At 35.9% G+C, this 25,655-nt stretch overlaps 1 protein-coding gene across 1 annotated transcript in view; it reads left to right on the top strand.

Annotated features, from left to right (window-relative positions):
• LOC121370545 (NADP-dependent malic enzyme-like) overlaps positions 1-24,216 on the top strand; it is a 106,979-nt gene extending 82,763 nt beyond the window's left edge. Inside the window, exons 8-13 of the mRNA XM_041495848.1 lie at positions 13,585-13,682; positions 15,258-15,371; positions 16,876-16,987; positions 17,592-17,734; positions 22,658-22,828; positions 23,289-24,216. Coding sequence (XP_041351782.1) covers positions 13,585-13,682; positions 15,258-15,371; positions 16,876-16,987; positions 17,592-17,734; positions 22,658-22,828; positions 23,289-23,540 — 890 coding nt within the window. The 3' untranslated portion in view covers positions 23,541-24,216. The remainder of the gene's footprint in view (positions 1-13,584; positions 13,683-15,257; positions 15,372-16,875; positions 16,988-17,591; positions 17,735-22,657; positions 22,829-23,288) is intronic.
• Positions 24,217-25,655: the final 1,439 nt, after the last annotated feature.

Here is a 25,655-nt window from a genome sequence, read left to right as displayed (position 1 = left end):
CCCCCAAAAACCCACAAATAAATAAATAAATATAATACACTCCCATAAGCGTATGAGACACGGCGGCAGGTGAGAGGGGTGGGAGGTGAGAACTGCCTCTTTCTACCTAGTGCTGGAGAAAATACTAAAATTCGGGCATAAACGATAGAAATATTCGGGAAATATTTGTCAACTTGGAATTTTTTAATCCTGTATATCCATCATTGTTCCCGCAAAATTAGTTGTAATCCATGTAAAGATGCGTAGTGATTCGTTTGCAGCCCTATATAGCTGTTTGACAGAAATGCTTAATTGAATAAACGTTGCTATTCCGATTCGGGCATTTTCATTTAATTCGGGCAAAATACAGACTCCCCCGCCCCTCCCCCCTACAAAATGTACGCCAACAAACAATGCTTAAATAAGATTGAAAACTTCTTACACAACAGTTTTCTTTTGTGTAACTTACGTTTGATGGATGGAATAACCACATACATCTACCGTTCATAAAGATGTATACGTCAACGTGGTCAGACAATTCGTTACGCTGACCGTCGTCCATCCAACGACACATTGTTCATATATCTCGTAACATGACATCATCCCGGACGACACATTTGTCACCAGTTATCGGATTCCAGCTATAAAAGACTCCACCTTTCAGACCAGACCACAACTGACTTCTGCCAGCTCAAGTACACACAGAAGTAAGTCGTTTTCTTCATTCACATCTCATAGGAGCATTGTATGATGTTTGTTATTTATGCATGTGGATCTAGAAGATTTTAGATTTGCGTCATTTTGGTTAAACGTTGTTGTGCACATTTTCATTCGTTTTAATATCAATCTCTCCCTCGGTTTGTTTGTCTCTCTCTTTCTTTCGAACTCTGTCTGTGTCTCCGTCTCATTCTCTCTCTCTGTCTCGTTCTCTTTCGTTCTCTCTCTCTCTCTCTCTCTCTCTCTCTCTCTCTCTCTCTCTCTCTCTCTCTCTCTCTCTCTCTCTCTCTCTCTCTCTCTCTCAAAGTTGCTCATTTTTACCTCTAGGTCATCGTACAATGTGACAGAAATAATAGCTTTCCCCCTTAATTTTTATGGTATGCAGGATAACAATAATATCTAGTTACTGACGTCGGATATCTGCTTTATCCTATTCAGGCCTAAAGAGAAATGCCGCTCGGCATAGCCTCGCGGAATTTCCCACTCTTACCTTTACAGGATAAAGCAGATATCCGACGTCATTAACTAGTTATTCTCTATACAAATAGTCTGTATATATTATATTACAAAAATACTATATATTATATTACAAATATGCTATATATTATATTACAAACATACTATATAATATATTGCAAACATACTATATATTATATTACAAACATACTATATATTATATTAATATTATATTACAAACATACTATATATTATATTAATATTATATTACAAACATACTATATATTATATTACAAACAGGAATATATATTATATTACAAAAATACTATAAATTATATTATATTAATATTATATTACAAACATACTATATATTATATTACAAACATCCTATATATTATATTACAAACATGCTATATATTATATTACAAACATGCTATATATTATATTACAAACAGGAGTATATATTATATTACAAACATACTACATGTATATATTATATTACAAACACACTATATATTATATTACAAACATGCTATATATTATATTACAAACATACTATATATTATATTACAAACATGCTATATATTATATTACATAGCCTCGCGGAATTTCCCACTCTTACCGTTACAGGATAAAGCAGATATCCGACGTCATTAACTAGTTATTCTCTATACAAATAGTCTGTATATATTATATTACAAAAATACTATATATTATATTACAAACATACTATATAATAAAAAATTATTATATTACAAACATCCTATATATTATATTACAAACATGCTATATATTATATTACAAAAATACTATATATTATATTACAAACATGCTATATATTATATTACAAACAGGAGTATATATTATATTACAAACATACTACATGTATATATTATATTACAAACATACTATATATTATATTACAAACATGCTATATATTATATTACAAACATACTATATATTATATTACAAACATACTATATATTATATTACAAACATGCTATATATTATATTACATAGCCTCGCGGAATTTCCCACCCTGACCTTTACAGGATAAAGCAGATATCCGACGTCACTAACTAGTTATTCTCTATACAAATAGTCTGTATATATTATATTACAAAAATACTATATATTATATTACAAACATACTATATATTATATTACAAACATCCTATATATTATATTACAAACATGCTATATATTATATTACAAACATGCTATATATTATATTACAAAAATACTATATATTATATTACAAACATGCTATATATTATATTACAAACAGGAGTATATATTATATTACAAACATACTACATGTATATATTATATTACAAACATACTATATATTATATTACAAACATGCTATATATTATATTACAAACATACTACATGTATATATTATATTACAAACATGCTATATATTATATTACAAACATACTATATATTATATTACAAACATACTATATATTATATTACAAACATGCTATATATTATATTACATAGCCTCGCGGAATTTCCCACTCTTACCTTTACAGGATAAAGCAGATATCCGACGTCACTAACTAGTTATTCTCTATACAAATAGTCTGTATATATTATATTACAAAAATACTATATATTATATTACAAACATACTGTATATTATATTACAAACATCCTATATATTATATTACAAACATGCTATATATTATATTACAAAAATACTATATATTATATTACAAACATGCTATATATTATATTACAAACATGCTATATATTATATTACAAAAATACTATATATTATATTACAAACATGCTATATATTATATTACAAACAGGAGTATATATTATATTACAAACATACTACATGTATATATTATATTACAAACATACTATATATTTATTTCAAACTACTACTACTACTACTACTACTACTACTACTACTACTACTACTACTGCTGCTGTTGCTACTACTACTACTACTACTACTACTACTATAGCTACTACCCTGTATACTACAACTATTATTACTGCTACTATTAACACTAATACCTCTAGCACTCCCACTACCTAATACTGTCACTACAAGTAATAGTATTATTATCTACTATTATTACTTCTCTTATTATTATTATGATGATGATGATGATGATGACGATTATTATCATCATTATTATTATTATCATCATTATTATTATTATTATTATTATTATTATTATTATTATTATTATTTCAGACTTCCATCATGCTGAACCTCGTCTTTACCTTGACCGTTGTGTTATCACTGTTATCTGCTGCCTCAGCACGAATGTTCGGTGGTGGATTCGGTGGTGGATTCGGTGGATTAGGTTTATTGGGTTTAATGGGAGGTGGTGATTTGTTTGATTACGGTGAGTAATAACTTCATCCACGGTCATTGTAGAAAATTTCGTTGTTCTCATTTGTCTCCATAAAACTAATTATTTGGGCTGCTTGTGCAGTAGATAACGGTACTATTAGAAAGTCTTCTCATAGGGAGGACATACTGGACATGTTAAGAACAGGACATGTTGACAACAGTTCGAACTGGGATTGGGTTGGACGGGAACATATATCACTAGCAATTAGCATTGAGACTAGAAAGTCGCTTGAGGTGGGGTGGACAGGATACATTTTGCCTTGTTAAGATTTTGGATAATAGATGTTTGTAAAGTAAATTTCGAATACTTTTATAAGATCTTCCCTCTGTAAATTTGAGCAATATTACTGTAGAATACTTACAGTCCCTTGCTGGAAATAGTATTATATGTACAAATAGGGGCAGGATCTAGCTCAGGCGCCCGACGTGCCTGGGTCGAAGGATCAAATCCCCTTGGTGGACGCATTATCTTTTTTCACCATCCTAACAAGTGACCCACACATATATATATATAATATATATATACTAGTACTAACGTGACAAAGTGGCCACTTGTAACCAGCGGTCACCTGCCGTAAGCGGCTACCTTTTCGTAGGAATATGAAAGTGTTAGGATATATCATGTTTTGATAAAATATTTGCGCAGCTTTAACCTGTTTACTATAACTTATTTTAAGAAACGTAGTTTCCATTTTGCAGGAAGACGCTACGGTTACCCACCCGCCGCGTACCCACTCCCACACGCACACCCATTTTGGGGATATTAAAGTGAACTATGGATTTTGTACAAGACACTGTGAAGAAGATGTTACCATCGACCCTGCTGTGTTATGGCACACGTTGTTACTGTTGTTGTTGACGTATTGGTGTTGTAATAAATCAGCTATATCTACATAATTAATGCATCTTATTTTCTTTTAATTTTTCTTTCGGTGACTTTATCACCTTTTGCAAAACTGATAGACAATAGCATCTTCGAGGGTTATTAAATTTATATACAAATAATAATAATAATAATAATAATAATAATAATAAAAATAATAATAATACTAATAATAATAACCTAACTGAACGGTAGTGGAGTGGAGGGGTGGTAGTGGAGGGCATAATAGCCTACACAGATGTTTCACTTGAAAAGAACTTTTAATATAATTTTAAGAACATTAACACCAGTAAATGTGTGTGTGTATATATATATATATATATATATATATATATATATATATATATATATATATATATATATTCCCAAAACAAAAACAAAACCTCCACCTAACCCCTACACACCCCAAACGTTGGTGGTAGAGTTGCTAGCTGTCCGCTAATGTACAAGAAAATCCGTTGTAATACTTAATATCGACACTTCTCTCAAAATATATTTTTCTTATCGATTAAATCTGGTTTCCCTAAACTCTGTAACATGTCGTCGAGCGAAGCACACTGACGTAGATCGACGTAGATAAAAGAAAATCGCTATGGAAACCCAGTTTCAGATCTGGATCTGCCTCGTGTCTGGAAATTTAAAAATTGTTTAACGTTATAGATCTGTCGCCGTGTGCAGGGCGACCAACCTAATAGAAATATTTCCCCGGAATTTTCTGATATTTTCGTTTTAAAGCACACCAACTCCGTTTTCAAAACAATAATTTAAATGGCATGAAAACACAATTTTCATAAAAGATAATTTAAACAGTGCAAAAAATGCCATGTTTGAAATATATATTCAAAATAACAACAACCAAAGAGACACATAATAATTAGTTCTGCAGCAGACAGAAAGAGCTTTAGTTTTTGATTAAACGAGGCCGGAAGTATAACATTTGTCATTATGGCTGAAATTAATCTCTGGTGTCTGGAGTACAAAAAAAAAATAAGATGACAATTTCTAAAGTTGGTGCGAACAAGATGTCGACCATTTTGAAAAATGGCCGCCAGTCCATCATCAAAACTGTATTTCTTTAGAACTACAGCACTTAGAAATGTGATCTTGGTGTCAGAACTAATGTTTATGGGCTCATTGAGTTAATTAAAACTGTTTGTAATTCTGTCAGATATTGGATTGACTAATGGCTGACTAAAAGGAAGGTAATTTTGTATGAAAATCTAAAAATATTTGTAACATGACTTAGAAACACCTAAGATTCACTCTCAACTAACGGGGCGGGACGTAGCCCAGTTGTAAAACGCTCGGCTGATGCACGGTCAGATTGGGATCGACCCCCGTCGGTAGGCTCATTTGGTATATGCTATCCTGTCTGTGAGATGGTGTATATAAAAGATCCCTTGATACTAATAAAACAAAATGCAGCTGGTTTCCTGTCTAAGACTATATATCAAAATTACCAAATACTTGACATCCATTAGCCAATGATTTATAAATCAATGTGCTCAAGTGGTGTTGTTAAACAAAATAAACTTTAACTTAACTGATATATCTCGTGTTGGTGGATCTACACATGCAACAAAATCATATGGTGCATCCTTTGGATACATTTGAATGCTGTTGTGAATGTGAAGTTGAATATTGTCAAATCATAAATGTCAAGACATGAGCACATTAAAGTATATGAAAAGGGTCGACTGGTTCACACCAGGATGTTCAGCATTTGTGGATCATCAGTTTTGGTAAACCCTATATATATATATATATATATATATATATATATATATATATATATATAACCTCGACGTCACAGAGTCCATTACGTCATCAGCTTTCCGTTGACGGTGTAATTAAATCTACATCTGATGAGTGAGAGCAATAATTCAACTCTCTCACGAAACAAGCCTGTCATGTAGAGAAAAACATACACTTTTTAACGATATATATATATATATATATATATATATATATATATATATATATATATATATATATATATATATATATACATACATACAACACCAAGTGTTTTCTTGAAATCAAACTTGGTGGACTCCTCATTCATGAGCATGGACTCCTCATTCATGAGCATGGACTCCTCATTCATGAGCATGGTGTCATCGCTATGTCGACTGGTATCATGTCTGGTCTGAACTGGTCTGCATGTGTACGTGTCTTCAACTGGTGGTCATTTCTTTGCAAAGACACTCTTCTTAACGACAATGTCACTGGCATGATTCTGCAAGTAAGGTTTTGATTGGTGGACATGAGCTCCAACTGGCTGGTGTTAGATCCACATGTAATAGTGGAGCTAATTTTAATTAGATTGCGACAATGTCACACTGAAGATTGTTTAACAATGCGACTAAAACTGTTCACATTTCTACATTATTATGCAGTATAGTTGACGTTTCCCGTGACCCTGGAAAGAGCTCACTGTGTTGTAGCCAGTTAGGCAGGATACAGAAAGAAATCATATTACAGTGCTGCATACGCTTTAGCTGGTCATACATAACAAATGCTGGTTTTAACCAGGTATGACTGGAATATCTTCCTTCATTGCATGTGAAGCGATATACGTATTTTCCTTACTCTAACTATACTCGTACTACGATACTACAGAAGCGATACGAGAATATTATTGTGTGGACTGCTTATTATAATGTATTGTGTTTATTTTCCTGAAACACATTTTGTATGTAGCAAAATTCTTGTGTCAGCCTAATTCGTGTTTGAATATATTGACTTCACAACTGCCATCTTTTGTAATATTTACATGTCTTGTATTGTTCAACTCTGAGACACAATGTCTTCGTGCCGTTCAAACTGATACCTAGACATTTGACCATGTACTTTGAACATATGCTGGCTTTGCCTAATATTATAATTAGAGTGAAGAAAATATTATTATAGCTCCTCATATATGGAAACAATATATGCCAGTCTTAATATACATCAGCGCATGCAATATATCACTACATGTAGCTAAGAATAAGCAATACAGTATCATTATTTGGCTGTGGCTCGGGAAAATGCTCAATTTAATTATGAAGAAAGTTGACCAGTTGCAGTTAATTACACAGTTAGGAACACAAGGGATATTGTTTTAGGAAGAATGTTGGGTCGCTGAACAATCTTTAGTATGATATTGCCAGTAAGAAAAGTGTGCTTGCAAATGACAATTTCATGGTAAAGTTGCATTTTCCTAAATTTTTCAAATTTAGTTCACTGACAAATCATGCATATAAATGAAATGTGTTTATAAATAATTCCACTTTCTGAAACAAAGGTAGTGTTCAGTTAATTTTTAAAATGGGTTACTAGAATATTGACCAACCATATGCATCACAAACACTTTTTATGGTTTTGTAGGGATAACATCTAATCAGTCACACAGTTTTTCCCCGTCAGTCACACTAAAAAATTAAGCAATATTAAAAGTGAAAGAGATATTCCTCTCAAAACGGATCTTAATGCAGTTGCAATATGTAGCTAGTGAAAGGGCTGTAAACCAAAATCATATCCTTCAAGCTGAGATAGTGATTAAAACTTCAGTACACTCTGTCAAAAGATGTGGTCTGTAAACGTCCCATAAGTCACAATATGATTGTAGATGTCTTATGGACAAGACGAATCAAGTTACCATAAGGTTTTATCATTTTTAGAAATATAAATACTTCCCCTTTAATATGTGATTGATCACATGTCCCATAAATCACGATGGAAGTCAACAAATAAGCTATCCAAAATGAAGACAGCTTTAACCTACAGAGCAGCGATGCCTCTACCGGCTGATGACATCGCGAGACGTCACCACATCCAGACGTGTGTTTGGAAATCCCGCCAAGTTTGGCTTTGAAAAAAAAAAAGAAAAAAAAAGTTTCCCCCGTTGTTAGCACACAAATTAATGAACCAGGTTTGATCTTACCCAAAATTGCTGAACAACCTGATTAGAAAGTCACGGTCCATTTCTTGTGCTTCAAAGTGATCATGCTTTAACAATGGATAACCATGTTCAACATCAGCAAAAAAATTAACCGGATGATTGTGTGTGAAGATGATAGTGAGATGAAGCTGACAGTGTACCAGATGACCACTAGTATGTAGATATGAGGACGGTAGTATGCACAGCACTGTGTACGCAGATATATATTCCTGCTATGGATTTGTTAACAGTTAATTAACTAATTAATTAATTAATTAATTCGTTCATTCATTCATTCATTCATTATTCATCCGTTCATTCATTCATTCATACGTTCGTTCGTTCGTTCGTTCATTCATTCATTCATTATTCATTAATTCATGGTTTGGTTTTGTAGTTGTGGTAACGTGCGAATGTTAATAGCTGTATAATGACAACAGAGCTTACTCAATTAGCAATCATTTGAGCAATGGTGTAGCATATATACATCATCTTGATTTATCATTTTAGACGAACATTTAAAATTTCAGGTTAAATTTTAAGGTTAAATGTCAGCTAAACTTATCAACCATCAACATTTAATATTTGACATAAAAGCTTTTTTTCAATAAGAAGAAGGAAGAAGAAAAAGTCTGCCACTTATGTGGATTGATTTATACTCTTACTATTCAATACATAACATTCCCATAAATAATACAAATTTGTATTTATTATTTATCTCTTTGGTTGTTGTTATTTTCCAAACATGGCATTTTTTTGGCACTGTTTAAATTATTTTTTATAAAAAAAATTGTGTCCATGACATTTAAATTATTGTTTTGAAAAGGGCGCTCGTGCGCTTCAAAATAAAAATATCAGAAAATTCCGGGGAAATATTTCCATTAGATTTATTGCCCTGCGCATGGCTAAAGATCTGTAACGTTCTGTGACTTTCCAGACCCGAGGCAGATCCAAATCTGAAACTGGGTTTCCATAGCGATTTTCTTTTATCTGCGTCGATCTACGTCAGTGTGCTTCTGAAACCAGATTTAATCAATAAGAGAAATATATTTGGGATTCGGGGGGGGGGGGGGGGGGGGGGGGGTCCATATTAGGTATTATAACGGACTTTCTGGTACGATAGCGAACACGTAGCAACTCTATAACCAACGTTTGTTTGTTGGGTTTTTTTTTTTTTCTCTGTTTTTCTGTGGGTTTTTTTTTTTTTGGGGGGGGGGGGGGCGGGTTTTTTTTTTGGGGGGGGGGGCTGTTTTTGGGGGTGGTGGTGGTGTTTTTGTTTTTGTGTGTGTGTGTGTGTGTGGGGGGGGGGTGTTGTTTTGTTTGTGTTTGTTTTGTTTTTTGGGTCATTTTGAAGCCAATCTAATATGAACATTACATTGATAAGTGAGTGGTGTTAATTTTCTTAAAATTATATTAAAAGCTCCTTTTAATTGAAACATCTGTGTATATATGCCCTCCACTACCACCCGTCCGCTCCAGTAGCGTCAAGTCAGGTTATTATTATTATTACTTGTAACATCACTATAAAATAAGTAAAAAAAAAAAAAAAAAAAAAAAAAAGAACATAAATTTAATAACCCTCGAAGATGCTATTGTCTATCAGTTTTGCAAAAGGTGATAAAGTCACCGAAACAAAAATTAAAACAAAACGAGATGCATTAATTATCTAGATATAGCTGATTTATTACAACACCAATACGTCAGCAACAACAGTAACAACGTGTGCCATAACACAGCAGGGTCGACGGTAACATCTTCTTCACAATGTCTTCTACAAAATCCATAGTTCACTTTAATATCCCCAAAATGGGTGTGCGTGTGGGAGTGGGTACGCGGCCGGTGGGTAACCGTAGCGTCTTCCTGCAAAATGGAAAATACGTTTCTTAAAATAAGTTATATTAAACAGGTTAAAGCTGCACAAATATTTTATTTAAACATTATATATTCGTAACAATTTCATATTCCTACGATAAAATATACCATTATAATAAAAATAATCACAACAATGCAATATTGAAGACAAAGACGGAAAAACGTGGCCAGAATTATCACATACAGACAAGAATGTGTGCACCCACTAACGTATTTATAAACACACACACACACACACACACACACACACACACACACACACACACACACACACACACACACACAGGGTCCAATTTAGAAGGCCGCTAACCGCGTTAGATGGGTGACGGCTTATTACAAGTTCATTTACATTAAAATCGTTTGGTAGGGAAAAAGGACCGCTTACGGCAGGTGTCCGCTGATTACAAGTGGCCACTTTGACACGTTAGTCCGTATGAGTTTGTGTGTGTTTGTGTGTGTATATATATATATATATATATATATATATATATATATATATATATATATATATATTTGTGGGTCACTCGTTAGGATGGTGAAAAAAGAAAATGCGTCCACCAAGGAGATTTGATCCTTCGACCTTCGGGCTCCTGAGCTATATACTGCCCCTCTTTGTGCATATAATACTATTTCCAGCAAGGGACTGTAAGTATTCTACAGTAATATTGCTCAAATTTACAGAGGGAAGATCTTATAAAAGTATTCGAAATTTACTTTACAAACATCTATTACCCAAAATCTTAACAAGGCAAAATGTATCCTGTCCACCCCACCTCAAGCGACTTTCTAGTCTCAATGCTAATTGCTAGTGATATATGTTCACTTCCACCCCAATCCCAGTTCGAACTGTTGTCAACATGTCCTGTTCTTAACATGTCAGTATGTCCTCCCTATGAGAAGACTTTCTAATAGTACCATCATCTACTGCACAAGCAGCCCAAATAATTAGTTTTATGGAGACAAATGAGAACAACGAAATTTTCTACAATGACCGTGGATGAAGTTATTACTCACCGTAATCAAACAAATCACCACCTCCCATTAAACCCAATAAACCTAATCCACCGAATCCACCACCGAATCCACCACCGAACATTCGTGCTGAGGCAGCAGATAACAGTGATAACACAACGGTCAAGGTAAAGACGAGGTTCAGCATGATGGAAGTCTGAAATAATAATGATAATAATAATAATAATGATAATAATAATGATAATAATAATAATAATAGGAGTAATAGTAGAAATAGTGGTTGTAGGTATAGTAGCAGTAGTAGTAGTTAGTAGCAACAGCAGCAGCAGCAGTAGCAGTAGTAGTAGTAGTAATAGTAGTAGTTTGAAATAAATATATAGTCTGTTTGTAATATATTATATACAGTCTGTTTGAAATATAATATATACGGATTGTTTGTAATATAATATAATATATACATACTTTTTTTAGTATAATAATAATATATGGACTGTTTTTGTAATATAATAATTTACAGACTGTAATATAATATATACAGTCTGTTTGTGAATATAATATATACAGACTGTTTGTAATATAATATATACAGTTTGTAATATAATATGTACAGTTTCTTTGAAATGAACATTTTAAAATGTTTTTTTTACAATGGGTTTGACGACATATTAATATTTTCTAAACGTTCATAATAACATTATTTCAGAAAGGTCCGCGAAACAAAATGGACAGATAAATATTTTTAAAATTCGTGACATTATTTCTCAAAAATGTATTTAAATGGGCAGGTATTTAAAATATATATTTAAAAATGTTAAGAAATCAGATATAAATATATTGGATGTATGACATTTTAAAGACGAATGTAAAGTTATTTAACAAAATACGTTACATTGGTTTAACTATGGGTTATATGTTGAGGGATGATGTGTTATATTTTCACGATATATTTACTTTCATATCATGTTGGGTATTACTCAGCAGGTAGTTTACATTTCAGGATATATATATATATATATATATATATATATATATATATATATATGAGAGAGAGAGAGAGAGAGAGAGAGAGAGAGAGAGAGAGAGAGAGAGAGAGAGAGGGGGGGGGGGCAGAGATAGAGAGAGAGAGAGGGGGCAGAGATAGAGACACAGTGCGAACGAGACTGAGAGACAGACAAAAAGAGGGAGAGATTGAGATTAAAACGAATGAAAATGAGCATATAAATGTACAAAACAACGTTTAACCAAAATGACGCAAATCTAAAATCTTCTAGATCCACATGCATAAATAACAAACATACTATGAGATATGAATGAAGAAAACGACTTACTTGTGTGTGTGTACTTGAGCTGGCAGACGTCAGTTGTGGTCTTGGACTGAAAGTTGGGAGTCTTTTATAGCTGGAATCCGATAGCTGGTGACAAATGAGATGTCCGAGATGATGACATCTTACGAGATGTGAACAATGGGTCCTTGTTTGGACAGCGGTCAGCGTAACGAATTGTCTGACCACGATGACGTATACATATTTATGAACGGTAGATTAATGTGGTTATTCCACCCATCACACGGAAGTTACACAAAAGAAAACTGTTGTGTAAGAACTTGTAAATCTTGACGGGTTTTTAAAAGATCACTTGCTACTAATTGAAAAATGTAGCGGGTTTTCTCTCTAAGGCTATTCGTCACAATTACCAAATGATTGACACCCAGTAGTTGATGATTAATAAATCAATGTGCCAACTGTCATTGTAGGAAAATAATTGAATTAAAATGTGGTTGTGACAGAAATGTGGAGTATGTGTTTTGTACAAGACATTGTGAAGAAGTCGTTGTGGTTATAATATACTCTTCAAAAAAAGTAGGGAAATATTAATGTTAATATCAACTATTAGACCGAACATACGTTTTGACCACAGACATCCTAGTAAAGAACGTTCGGGTCTGTTTATCAACACACCGAAAAATATTCCATAGTTTGCACATGCATCACGCAGTTGCCTCGTACACGTGCGTGGGATGTCATTCTCGATTTTGCCAATTTCCAAGCAGGTCCATTAATCACTGTGAAACATTATTTCTGTCAAACCTTTTTCATTCTACTGATCATACAGTTGTTATTGTTTTGTTTTTACTCATTTTTATTGTTTGAATTTGCGATTTACTGATAAAAAACCCCGTTAACTTTCAAATTTCACTTCTGACCCCAATCGTCCTTCAAGATCTTTGGTGGTCATAAAACGTACTGTAATGCTGAACTACCGGTTGTAATGTTTGCCCAATTAATTCACTATTCTCGTATAACCATCCCCACAGCGAATATACTTTACAATTTTGGCAACTGTAAATTCTTATTAGAGTTCCCTTACTTAAACGTCTTGTCTATCTGTGGTGTGTTTCAGGGACAGCCTCCGTCGCCATGGCAGGCATATTTGCCAGTCTCAAGCTTACCGGGAAGAGTTTAGCGGACAACAGATTCGTTTTTCAAGGAGCAGGCGAGGTATTGTTTTAATATATTCATGGACACCAAAGTTTCTTATTAATTATATTAGTTTTGAGACGTAGAATCAGCCACCTGTCTTTTCCCCCCATCTTAGCCGTGATAAGTCATCAAAACACACACACACACGCACGCACGCATGTACATGCGTACTCATGTACGCACGCACACACATACACATATATACACATATACTTACACAAACACACACACACACACACACACACACACACACACACACACACAGACAGACACATATTGTGCTGACTTCCCTGCACTCTTTCCCTGTCGTTTTATCTTTCGATCTGTTTCTTTGTATGTCCCTCTCTCTCTCTCTCTCTCTCTCTCTCTCTCTCTCTCTCTCTCTCTCTCTCTCTCTCTCTCTCTCTCTCTCTCTCTCTCTCTCTCTCATTCTAGAAACCTAGGATGCAAATCGTTTGCAAGTAATGATTTAAATTGAATGGATTAATATTAGCTTATTAACAGTTGCTATGGGCCGCACACCTGTGGCACCAGATCCTATGAACCGATATTATCATAATAATAATGAAGAAGATGATGATGTGATGATGATGATTATGATGATGAAGATGATGGTGATGGTGATGATGATGATGTTATGCTGATAAAGATGATGGCAATGATGATGATGGTGGTTATGATGATGATGATGATGATAATGATGATGATTGATAATGATGATGATGATGATGGTGATGAAGATGATGATTATGACGATGATGATGACGATGATGATGATAATAAATGTACCGTATTTGCATCCCAGATCGTAGCTTGTAGGAAGCGAGGAATAAGTGGGTGGGGCAGAGAAGTAGTCGCCTCCCAGAAAAAGAACCAAAAGGTTTGGTTTAAGTGTCCTTGTTATTTAGCTGGAGTAAACCATATGAAGGGTCCACGAGAATAACCTGTGATTTCAAATTTTTAGTAAGGTGATATTTTTTTAATTTTAACGTTTACAACTCTGCAATCATGGACTATTTATGCATAAGAAAGCATAATTTACCAACTACTTATAATGGCCTACCATCATTATAGGTTTTTAATTTTGTGTGTCATTGTCACCTTGACATACATTACCATTATTTTCATTTCAACTTATTTTCGTGCTTATATTCCATTAAGGTTCAAACACGCTGTCCTGGGTACACACCTCAGCTATCTGAGCTGTCTGTCCAGGACAGTGGGTTAGTTGTTAATTGTTAGTGGTAAGTGAGAGAGAAGAGGGTGTAGTGACCTTACACCTACCCACTGAGTCATTACAACTCGCTCTGGGTGGGAGTCAGTAATGGGCTGCGAACCCTGTACCTACCGGCCTTATGACCGATGGCTTAACCACGACACCAGCCGAGGACGGTATTACCGTTATAATACTATCTGTTTGGACATCATAGGTTATTCCTGTGGACCTTTCATATACCACTGTGTATCCCGGTACCCCCCGAAACCCCCCCCCCACCCCCCCCCCCACCCCCACCCACCCCAACATACACACACACTTATTCCACTATCCCCAATATGATATCTGCCAACACGATGGTTTTGTTTTACTTGCAGGCATCTATTGGTATCGCTGAGTTGATAGTGAAGGCTATGGTAGTCCGAGGACTGACAATTGAGCAAGCTGTCCAGAGGATCTGGATGGTGGATTCCAGAGGGCTCATCGTCAAGGTAGATCTCAAGGGGGGGGAGGGAGGGGCGGGACGTAGCCCAGTGGTAGAGCACTCGCTTGGTGCGCGGTCGATGTGGGAGCGATCCCCATTGGTGGGCCCATTGGGCTATTTCTCGTTCCAGCCAGTACACTACAACTGGTATATCAAAGTCCGTGGTATGTGCTACCCTGTCTGTGAGATGGTGCATATAAAAGATACCTTGCTACTAATGAAAACAATGTAGCGGGTTTCCTCTCTTTGACTGTGTCAAAATGACCAAATGTTTGACATCCAATAGCCGATGATTAATAAATCGGTGTGCTCTAGTGGTATCGTTCAACAAAACAAAAAAACTAGATCCCAAAGTTAAAGTTTATTTTGTTTAACGACACTACTGGGGCACATTGGTTGATTAATCATCAGCTATTAGATGTGAAACATTTGGTAATTCTGACATTATAGTCTGGGAGTTAAACCCGCTACATTTTTCCATTAATAGCAATTTTTTGTATATGCACCAACCTACAGTCAGGATATATGGCTCATATCACGGCCTTTGAAATACCAGTCGTGGTGCACTTGCTGTAATGAGAAATAACTCAGATAACATTGAAATACATTAAAGGGACATTCCTGAGTTTGCTGCAATTTTTAAGATGTTATCGACTAACAGAGACTTTTTAACGATTGTAATTACATATGAAATATATTTCTCTGCATAAAATATTAGTGGCTGTATATTAAACGTGTTTTTGATCGTTCTAATATTTGTACTAGGTTAAATTTTATTTTATTTCCTAAAATATGATTTTTTCGTACGTACGAAATTATTTGAAGACAAAATCCAATTTGGGCTTCTTACAAATATTAAGACGACCAGAAACACATTGAATATACACACACTGATATTCTAAACAAGAAAATATATTTAATATGTAAGTTTAATCGTAGAAATATTTTATTAGTCGGAAACATCTTACAATACAGCAAACTCAGGAATGTCCCTTTAAATATAGTCACTGATATTCAAAACAAGAAAGTATATTTAATATAGAATTTTAGTCGTTAAAAGATTTTATTAATCGTAAACATGTTTTACAACGGCAGCTAACTCGCGACAGTCCCTTTAACCGAACGTCGGGATCTGGACAGCAATCTCAGATAGTTAAATTTTGTTTTGTTTAACGACACCACTAGAGCACATTGATTTGTTAATCATCGGCTATTGGATGTCAAACATTTGGTAATATTAACATATAGTCTTAGAGAGGAAACCCGCTACATTTTTCCATTAGTAGCAATGGATCTTTTATATGCACCATCCCACAGACAGGATAGCATCATCCCACAGACATGATAGCACATTCCACGGCCTGCTTGATATACCTGTCGTGGTACACTGGCTGGCACTAGAAATAGCAATCTCAGATAGACGAGGTGTGTGCCTTAAAACGCTGAGGACAACAAAGAATGCAAGAAAGAAGAATCAACCTGTAGCTACCATGTGTTGTTCTTGCTTTCAGAACCGCCCATCTGGTGGTGTGACAGAACACAAAATCAAGTTTGCCAGAGATCAGAAACCCATTGAGAAACTAGAAGACGTCATCAAAATGGTTAAACCTACAGCTATTATTGGTGAGTACATCGGATCTGGACGGTTCCACAGGTAGTGACAGGGGCCCAACAATTAATGTGAACTAACGGTTGGGATAGTGGCGTTCTGGCTTTACCTCGCCTGTTTTAAAAGGACACAAATTTCTCCTCCCAGCATGTATCTAAGGTTATCTATAGCTAAACATACACTGGTGAACGACCTTAGCCTCCTATAATTATAATTATTAATAGTGTCTTCTGTGTTAAAGAATAAACAATTTTCTTTTTATAATCGTGGCTCTCCTGTTCAAAATCCTCACAGAAAGATCCAGGATTCAAGAGGTCACTTTTTTAAATTCTTTTCCTCCCCTCACCCCACTGTCGGAAATCCTACACCCACCATTATGATGTGTTGTTAAGCAGAGTTTCCTTCCGACTTACGTCTGACAAAAAAAAAAAAAAAAAAATTCTGATTGTTCGATTTCTGGCCTGAGTTCAACCACCATTTTTTTGCTAAACGTTTGCAAACTATTTTGACTCGTTCCGGAAGGGATTATTTAGATTAACGTGTATTGTTAAAATCAGTCTAGCAAGCGTTAGCGACAAACTGCTGACCCGAACTTACTCCTGTTATTTCAACTTGTAGGTGCCTCGGCAATAGCTGGAGCCTTCACTGAAACCATACTGAGGATGATGGGCAAGTTCAATGATCGACCGGTCATATTCGCCCTCAGTAACCCCACCAGTAAAGCTGAATGTACGGCGGAACAGGCTTACACCTTTACAGAGGTCAGTATGCGCAATATAACAGGCTTACACCTTTACAGAGGTCAGTATACGCAATATAACAGGCTTATACGTTTACTGAGGTCAGTATATGCAATATAACAGGCGTAGACCATTACAGATGGCAGTATACGCAATATAACAGGCTTACACCTTTACTTAGGTCAGTATACGCGCTATAACAGGCTTAAACCTTTAAAGAGGTCAGTATACGCACTATAACAGGCTTAAACCTTTAAAGTGGTCAGTATATGCAATATAACAAGCTTAAACCTTTACAGAGGTCAGTATACGCACTATAACAGGCTTAAATCTTTACAGAGGTCAGTATACGCGCTATAACAGGCTTAAACCCTTAAAGTGGTCAGTATACGCACTATAACAGGCTTAAATCTTTACAGAGGTCAGTATACGCACTATAACAGGCTTAAATCTTTACAGAGGTCAGTATATGCACTATAACAGGCTTACATCTTTACAGAGGTCAGTATACGCACTATAACAGGCTTAGACCTTCACAGAGGTCAGTATACGCACTATAACAGGCTTACACCTTCGCAGAGGTCAGTATACGCAATATAACAGGCTCACACCTTTACTGAAGTCAGTATATGCAATATAACAGGCGTAGACCATTGCAGATGGCAGTATACGCAATATAACAGGCTTACACCTTTACTGAGGTCAGTATACGCAATATAACAGGCGTAGACCATTACAGATGACAGTATACGCAATATAACAGGCTCACACCTTTACTGAAGTCAGTATATGCAATATAACAGGCGTAGACCATTGCAGATGGCAGTATACGCAATATAACAGGCTTACACCTTTACTCAGGTCAATATACGCAATATAACAGGCGAAGACCATTAGGGACGACTGTATACGCGATATAACAGGCTTACACCTTTAATGCGGTCAGTATACGCATATAACAGGCGTAGACCATTACATATGGGAATATACGCAATATAACAGACTTAATCTTTACTGTGGTGAGTATACACAATATAACAGGCATACATATTTACAGAAGTCAGTATACGCATATAACAAGCTTACACCTTTACCAATGCTAGTACACGCAATATAACAGGCGTAGGCCATTACAGATGGCAGTATACTGAGTATACGCAATATAACAAGCTTACACCTTTTCTGAGGTCAGTATACGCAATATAACAGGCTACATCTTTACAGAGGTCAGTATACACAATATAACATACTTACACGTTTACAGAGGTCAGTATACACATATAACAGGCGTACATCTTTACAGAGGTCAGTATACACAATATAACATACTTACACGTTTACAGAGGTCAGTATACGCAATATAACAGGCTTATACGTTTACTGAGGTCAGTATACGCAATGTAACAGGCGTAGACCATTACAGATGGCAGTATACGCGCTATAACAGGCTTAAACCTTTAAAGTGGTCAGTATACGCACTATAACAGGCTTAAACCTTTAAAGTGGTCAGTATATGCAATATAACAAGCTTAAACCTTTACAGAGGTCAGTATACGCACTATAACAGGCTTAAATCTTTACAGATGTTAGTATATGCACTATAACAGGCTTACATCTTTACAGAGGTCAGTATACGCACTATAACAGGCTTAGACCTTCACAGAGGTCAGTATACGCACTATAACAGGCTTACACCTTCGCAGAGGTCAGTATACGCAATATAACAGGCTCACACCTTTATTGAAGTCAGTATATGCAATATAACAGGCGTAGACCATTGCAGATGGCAGTATACGCAATATAACAGGCTTACACCTTTACCCAGGTCAATATACGCAATATAACAGGCGAAGACTATTAGGGATGACTGTATACGCGATATAACAGGCTTACACCTTTAATGAGGTCAGTATACGCATATAACAGGCGTAGACCATTACATATGGCAATATACGCAATATAACAGACTTAATCTTTACTGTGGTGAGTATACACAATATAAAAGGCGTACATATTTACAGAAGTCAGTATACGCATATAACAAGCTTACACCTTTACCAATGTCAGTACACGCAATATAACAGGCGTAGGCCATTACAGATGGCAGTATACTGAGTATACGCAATATAACAAGCTTACACCTTTTCTGAGGTCAGTATACGCAATATAACAGGCTACACCTTTACAGAGGTCAGTGTACACAATATAACATACTTACACGTTTACAGAGGTCAGTATACACATATAACAGGCTTACATCTTTACAGAGGTCAGTATACACAATATAACATACTTACACGTTTTACAGAAGTCAGTTTAAGTAATATAACATGTTTAAACCTCTAGTTTACATACGTGAGTATAGCCAGTATTACAGAGGTTATAAAAATTAGTATAAGCAATATAAAAGGCTTGCATCCTTAGAGAGGTTAGTACAAGCAATATAAGAGGATTACACTTTACTACATAAGTCAATATAAGCAATATAACAAATTTAGTTTTTACAGAGGTTAGTATAAGCAATATAACAGGTATACACCTTTACAAATGCATGTATACCAAATAACAGACTGAAGCCACAGCCGCATCATTACAAAGGTAAGTATAAGCAATGCCATTATTAGTGTAGATTCTCCGAGAATAAGCCATAGCCGCATCATTACAAAGGTAAGTATAAGCAATGCCATTATTAGTGTAGATTCTCCGAGAATAAGCCGCAGCCGCATCATTACAAAGGTAAGTATAAGCAATGCCATTATTAGTGTAGATTCTCCGAGAATAAGCCGCAGCCGCATCATTACAAAGGTAAGTATAAGCAATGCCATTATTAGTGTAGATTCTCCGAGAATAAGCCGCAGCCGCATCATTACAAAGGTAAGTATAAGCAATGCCATTATTAGTGTAGATTCTCCGAGAATAAGCCGCAGCCGCATTATTACAAAGGTAAGTATAAGCAATGCCATTATTAGTGTAGATTCTCCGAGAATAAGCCATAGCCGCATTATTACAAAGGTAAGTATAAGCAATGCCATTATTAGTGTAGATTCTCCGAGAATAAGCCGCAGCCGCATTATTACAAAGGTTAGTATTAGCAATTTAACAATTGGTGTAGATGCTGCAAGATCAGTCCGCAGCCGCATCAGACGCAAGAGTCGGGTCGCACGCATGCGCCGCTTACAGAGTAGATTATGTTCCTAAACATTAATTTTCTCTCACCACTTAAATCTGTCTCACTGGATGTCGCGGGCGTTCGTTGGTGATCGATAACTTGTGACGGGACTTAACGAAAATCGCCTTATAGAATCTGAACGACAAAATCTTTATCCGCGACCGAGACCGTATCTCCGCACAACACAGAGTTGAATAAGTATTTGGCAAAATAATGATTGATAGCATGATTCTGGGTTTGTTCAACTTATTTTTGTGCTTATATCCAATTAAGGTTCAAGCATGTTGTCCTGGGCACACAACTCAGCTATCTGGGCTGTCTGTTCAGGACAGAGGGTTAGTTGTTAGTTGTTAATGGCTCTCTCTATATACTAGTAGTATCTCGTCTATAACAGGACATCCATTCCTGATGAGATTATTTACTGGACAATTCATCCTTTCTGCATGGGGCGGGGCGTATCCCAGTGGTAAAGCGCTCGCTTGATGCGCGGTCGGTCTAGGATCGATCCCCGTCGGTGGGCCCACTGGGTTATTTCTCGTTCCAGCTAGTGCATCACGACTCGTATATCAAATGCCGTGGTATGAGCTATCCTTTCTGTGGGATGGTGCATGTAAAAGATCCCTTGCTGCTAATCGAAAATGAGTAGCCCATGAAGTAGCGACGGCGTTTTCCGCTCTCAGTATCTGTGTGGTCCTTAACCATATGTCCGACGCCATATAACCGTAAATAAAATGTGTTGAGTGCGTCGTTGAATAAAACATTTCCTTCATCCCTTCCTTCCTGCACCGCCAAAAAGAGGACTGCCACTCACAGACTAGTTTACTTTAAATTCAAACGGGCTCCTTGGAATAATCATAGCTATGATGATATGCCCTCATGAATCACTGTCATAACAGTGATGATATAAGGTGTTCGCGAAAGTTGAGCATATCCTGCCCCACCGATGGTACCCATCACGAATACTGCCATCACGGCTGTCACTTTATCAACTACGATGAAAAAATGTGCAAGAGTTTCACAAAAGAGATGAAAACGTATGCACAAGTTAAACAAAATGGAATAGTATCAGCCACCATTTTGGTCATTGATGCATCGTATATAATAGATAGATCCTCCAAACACGTAACCAATACTGAGAAACATTTACGATTATAATTGTACCTCTCAGTTTCATGAAAGGCGTCCTACTAACATAATGGCAAGTCTTGTTTAGGATTTATTAATAATACTCCAAGATCCAAAATCCACTTTTGAGGTATACCTGACAGGGAAAGCTGCAGAAGGTCTCTGTGCATTTTTGAATACAATATCATTACCTGAAACTATTCAGGTTAGGGGTACTGAATTTTGACCTTTGTATGTTTGGGTTTGTTTTGTTTGTTTTTTTGTATTTTTTATCATCACTGTTAATACGTCATGGACTACATAGGGTTCTCGTGCATCCTCCCATAATTCTACTACATTATGTTTTTGGGTTTTTTAGAATTAATTGTATCCATTTAAATTAATTAATTAATGGCTAATTCAGTCAAACAATTTTCAGAATCTAAGATGGCTACCATATTGTTCAACATTCAAAATGGCCGCCAAACTGGTGAAATTTTCTGATGTTGCGTGTTCAGGTGGCCGAGCGCTCGCGAACAGTTTGACTGGTACCATCGTCTTCTATCATATGACATTCATTTAATGTTAGGCGCAAAAAAAACCCAGTCGTAGATCGTCCTTCAAAATGCATCAGGATATAGCCCCATGGCCGTCATTAATAACTATTTCAGGGTAAGGCTGTGTTCGCTAGTGGCAGTCCATTCCCGCCAGTGACGTACAAAGGCAAGACGTTTTACTCGGGACAAGGAAACAACGCCTACATCTTCCCGGGGGTCGGGCTGGCGGTCACAGTGTGCGACATTCGCAGCATCACGGAGGACGTGTTTCTAGAAGCCGCAGAGGTAAGTTTCGAGGGAGCAGAAGGATAGATGGTTGAATGGGTTGGTCAGTCAATGGATGGAATGAGTGGGCAGAAGAACAGACAGAAGGATGGTTGAATGGGTTGGTCAATCGATGGATGGAGCGAGTGGGCAGAATAACAGATGGAAGGATGGTTGAATGGGTTGGCCAATCGATGGATGGAGACAGATGGATGGATGGTTGAATGGGTTGGTCAATCGATGGATGGAGACAGATGGATGGATGTTGAATGGGTTGGTCAATCGATGGATGGAGCGAGTGGGCTGAAGGACAGATGAATAGATACCTGCATGGGTTGGTCAGTCAATGGATTGACGAATTAATTTCAATATTTTTACATCTAAGAATCAATTAATCAACCCATCGATTGTCATATTATTTAATTTGAAATTATCTGACCTCTTAGCCAGCCAACTCAGGTGAGTTTTTTCTTTCTTTCAGACTCTGTCGGAGATGGTGACAGCGAAAGACTTGGCAGAAGGTCGTATATACCCTCCGCTCAGTGACATCCGACGCGTGTCCACGTCCATAGCGGTGAAAATCGCAGAGTTCGCCTACAAGACCGGCCTGGCTTACCATCAACCAGAACCCGGGGACAAAGCGAAGCTTATACAAGAACACCAGTACAAGACGGACTATGAACAGTTTATTTCGCCGATTTACGATTGGCCCAATAATCCAGCCAAAATCTGATGATAACACGTTTTAGTGGATCACAGACAAAACACATATTATATTTTTTAGTAATCATTCAACGTAACAACATAAACATTTATTATTTTGAAATCTATATTCAGTAAATTTTATTGTAGCAAACTGTTAGTGTTACTGACTTCGTTGATTCAATGGTTCACAGAAAATTTTAAAGAGACTAGCCAGAATTTGCTGTCATTTAATGTGTTTCTAACTAATAATATAATATAATATTTAAGCAGTTTTAAGGATTATAATTTCTTATTACATATAATTTCTTGTTTAGTGATCCTGGATGACACAAGTCTTTTGACTTTTGACAATTGTGTGTTTCCAGGAATTTGTGGGAAAAAATTTGATGGAGTAGGTCGGCTTTTAATTTGTTTTTATTCCATTCAGCCCATGGGTTTAGATAAAATGCTGTGTATATAATCTTTTCGCTTACATATTAATTAAAAACAAAATAAGGAAAGAATACATAAAAAAACACCTTAGGGTCGGCCTTCTTTTCTAGGTAGTGTCGGGTTCCAGAAAACGCACAATATTTTGTTTGTTTTAGGTCTAATGTTTGTTGTAGTTCAAACTTCCTTTGTATATCTAATATATATTTCTTCATACATAGAACGTTTTTCAGAGTTAAAGGCATATTGTCACAGACCACTGACCTATTAAATAGCCTAACAAAGTATTACCTAAAAATATATAAATTTGCTTTGTCCCTAAATGTACTTTATTCAATCATCTACGTAGCCACCATACTCCACTTATTAATGATATTTCGTAAAAATAATTGAATTTTGGCAATGGTCTGTAATTCAAAAACTAATATTGTCAACAGGGTTGACATGGATTTCACTCCATCGTGGTTCAGTTAAGGTGATGCGATAGCTAGATTTGGTTTCCAAGTATTAATGTAATTTTCATTTATTATCCATTTTTAGAGAAATAAGGTTCTTAAATCTGTGACAGTATGCCTTTAAAATCTACTTTCAGTTCCTACCGAATTGACTAAATCTGTGTATAGCTTAGCTTACACGCGTGTAACTACATACATTTACAATGCTGAGAACACATGAGGTTAAGAAATTTTTTAAATTTTATACACAATATTAGTTGTTAAAAAGGCTGCATTGTAATCGGAAACATGTTGAAAATAAAAGGAGGTAGGAACCAAAAGGTGTTTTTGTTCTATAAATACAGATAAAATATGGCTTGTGCCTCTATCCCACTGTGAACCTGTACCTTCCTTCACCAGAGATTGTACCCCCACACCACACGCACACACTCACGATATCGTTCCTACAGACCTGTAAACTGTTTTGAAGAGAATGCGATTTCGTGGTAGGTAGAGACAACCAATTCTTCACGAGGAACGTTTTAAAATACTGAAAGCTGAGTGTTGTATGAGAAAACATTTCGGCCTCAAATCCCATACTACTAGACTAAATGTTCAGTTGGTTTCCAGGTTTAAAATATTAATATTTCATTGACTACAGATGGAATAAAATAAAGCTTCCACATTTGAAAAAAAAGTAAACAAAATGGGTTAAACAAGTTGCAGTTATATACATATCTGTGTTTTATATACTGGTATCACAATGCGGCAGGTATCAGTGTTGCCAATACACCGAAAAGCGTATATCAAACCACAGTATAATATGAAACCGTTTATAAGTAAATATAACAAAACAATTGGTGTACACGTGCGTGCGTGCATGCATGTATACACGTGCGTGTTTGTATAATGCAGCAAAGGCCTTGATATGACGACAATGTTTTTGTTTTTTTAATTGTAATTATTATTAGTATTATTTGTTTATCCCACTGCCCTCTAGTGTTGGAAATGGACCATTCCGTGTCAATTCACTCCCCCCCCCCCCCCCCCCCCCCCCCCCCCCCCCCCCGAAAGAAAGAAGAAGTGAAAATTAAAGCTACAACCTTCGATTTTGATGGAAATTGATATATGAGGTTACTGTTGCTGAAAATAATTATATTTATAATTTTAACTTGATAGGACTAATGGTTTCCGAAATATGACCCATTCGATTTTGGCAAGTTTGTCAGAAATGGGCTTGACCAACAATTTTCAAATGGGCATAGCTCAGCAACTGTTTG

The sequence above is a fragment of the Gigantopelta aegis genome, chromosome 4, assembly GCF_016097555.1.
Source record: "Gigantopelta aegis isolate Gae_Host chromosome 4, Gae_host_genome, whole genome shotgun sequence".
Taxonomy (NCBI): Eukaryota; Metazoa; Mollusca; class Gastropoda; order Neomphalida; family Peltospiridae; genus Gigantopelta; species Gigantopelta aegis.
Note: the sequence above shows the minus strand (reverse complement) of the source record. Positions and strands in the feature narration are given on the sequence as shown.